The sequence below is a fragment of the Rhincodon typus genome, unplaced genomic scaffold (genome assembly GCF_021869965.1).
Source record: "Rhincodon typus isolate 14 unplaced genomic scaffold, sRhiTyp1.1 hic_rhity00012633, whole genome shotgun sequence".
Taxonomy (NCBI): domain Eukaryota; kingdom Metazoa; phylum Chordata; class Chondrichthyes; order Orectolobiformes; family Rhincodontidae; genus Rhincodon; species Rhincodon typus.
The window spans coordinates 5,804-6,588 of record NW_025978271.1 but is presented as its reverse complement, the minus strand read 5'-3'; the positions used below and the strand labels follow the sequence as shown (position 1 = coordinate 6,588).

Here is a 785-nt window from a genome sequence, read left to right as displayed (position 1 = left end):
CTTTGGGGGGGGAGACAGGACGGGAGTTACTCGCTGCAGGATTCCCAGCCTCTGACCTGCTCTTGTAGCCGCTGTGTTTATGTGGTGGGTCCAGTTGAGTTTCTGGTCAATGGTAACCCCCTGGATGTTGATAGTGGGGTTTTAGTGATTTACCTCGTTATAGTCAGAGAGTGGTACAGCACGGAAACAGACCCTTCGGTCCAACCAGTCCATTCCAACCGCAATCCCAAATGAAACAATCCCACCAGCCTGCTCCTGGCCCATATCCCTCCAAACATTTCCTTTTCATGGTCTTATCCAAATGGCTTTTAAACGTTGCAACTGTACCCACATCCACCACTTCCTCTGGAAGTTCCTTCCACGCCCAAACCACCCTCTGTGTGAAAAAACTTGCCTCTCGTCCTTTTTAAATCCCTCTCCTGTTTCCCCGCTGTAGGCCGGGTTCTTACCTGGGAGTTGTACAGGTCGGCGTTCCCAGCGCTCGATGTGAACAGGAACATATCGATGAAGTGGATGAGGATACTGGGAGCGAACTTCGAATTTTCAGCTGAGTATACAATCCACTTGTAGATGATGAGGAACACCAAGTAACCAAACAGGCAAAGCAGGAACAGGATCTCAGGGACAAAGACCAGCAAAATAAACCATCGCTTCCGAAAGTGCCTGCCAGGTTACAAAACAAACACAGGCTGAAGAACGGGCAGAATGGCCTCCTGCATTCCCCGACAGCGCGGCGCTCCCTCGGCGCCGACCCCCCCAGACAGCGCGGCGCCCCCTCGGCGCCG

The 785-nt window shown here is 52.9% G+C and overlaps 1 protein-coding gene across 1 annotated transcript in view; it reads right to left on the bottom strand.

Moving 5' to 3' along the window:
* Positions 1-404: 404 nt before the first annotated feature.
* Positions 405-785, bottom strand: part of LOC125482566 (V-type proton ATPase 116 kDa subunit a 2-like) — a gene marked incomplete at both ends in the record, with an annotated part of 6,058 nt that continues 5,677 nt past the window's right edge. The window contains one exon of the mRNA XM_048594665.1: positions 405-663. Within this exon, the coding sequence (XP_048450622.1) occupies positions 405-663 (259 nt within the window). The remainder of the gene's footprint in view (positions 664-785) is intronic.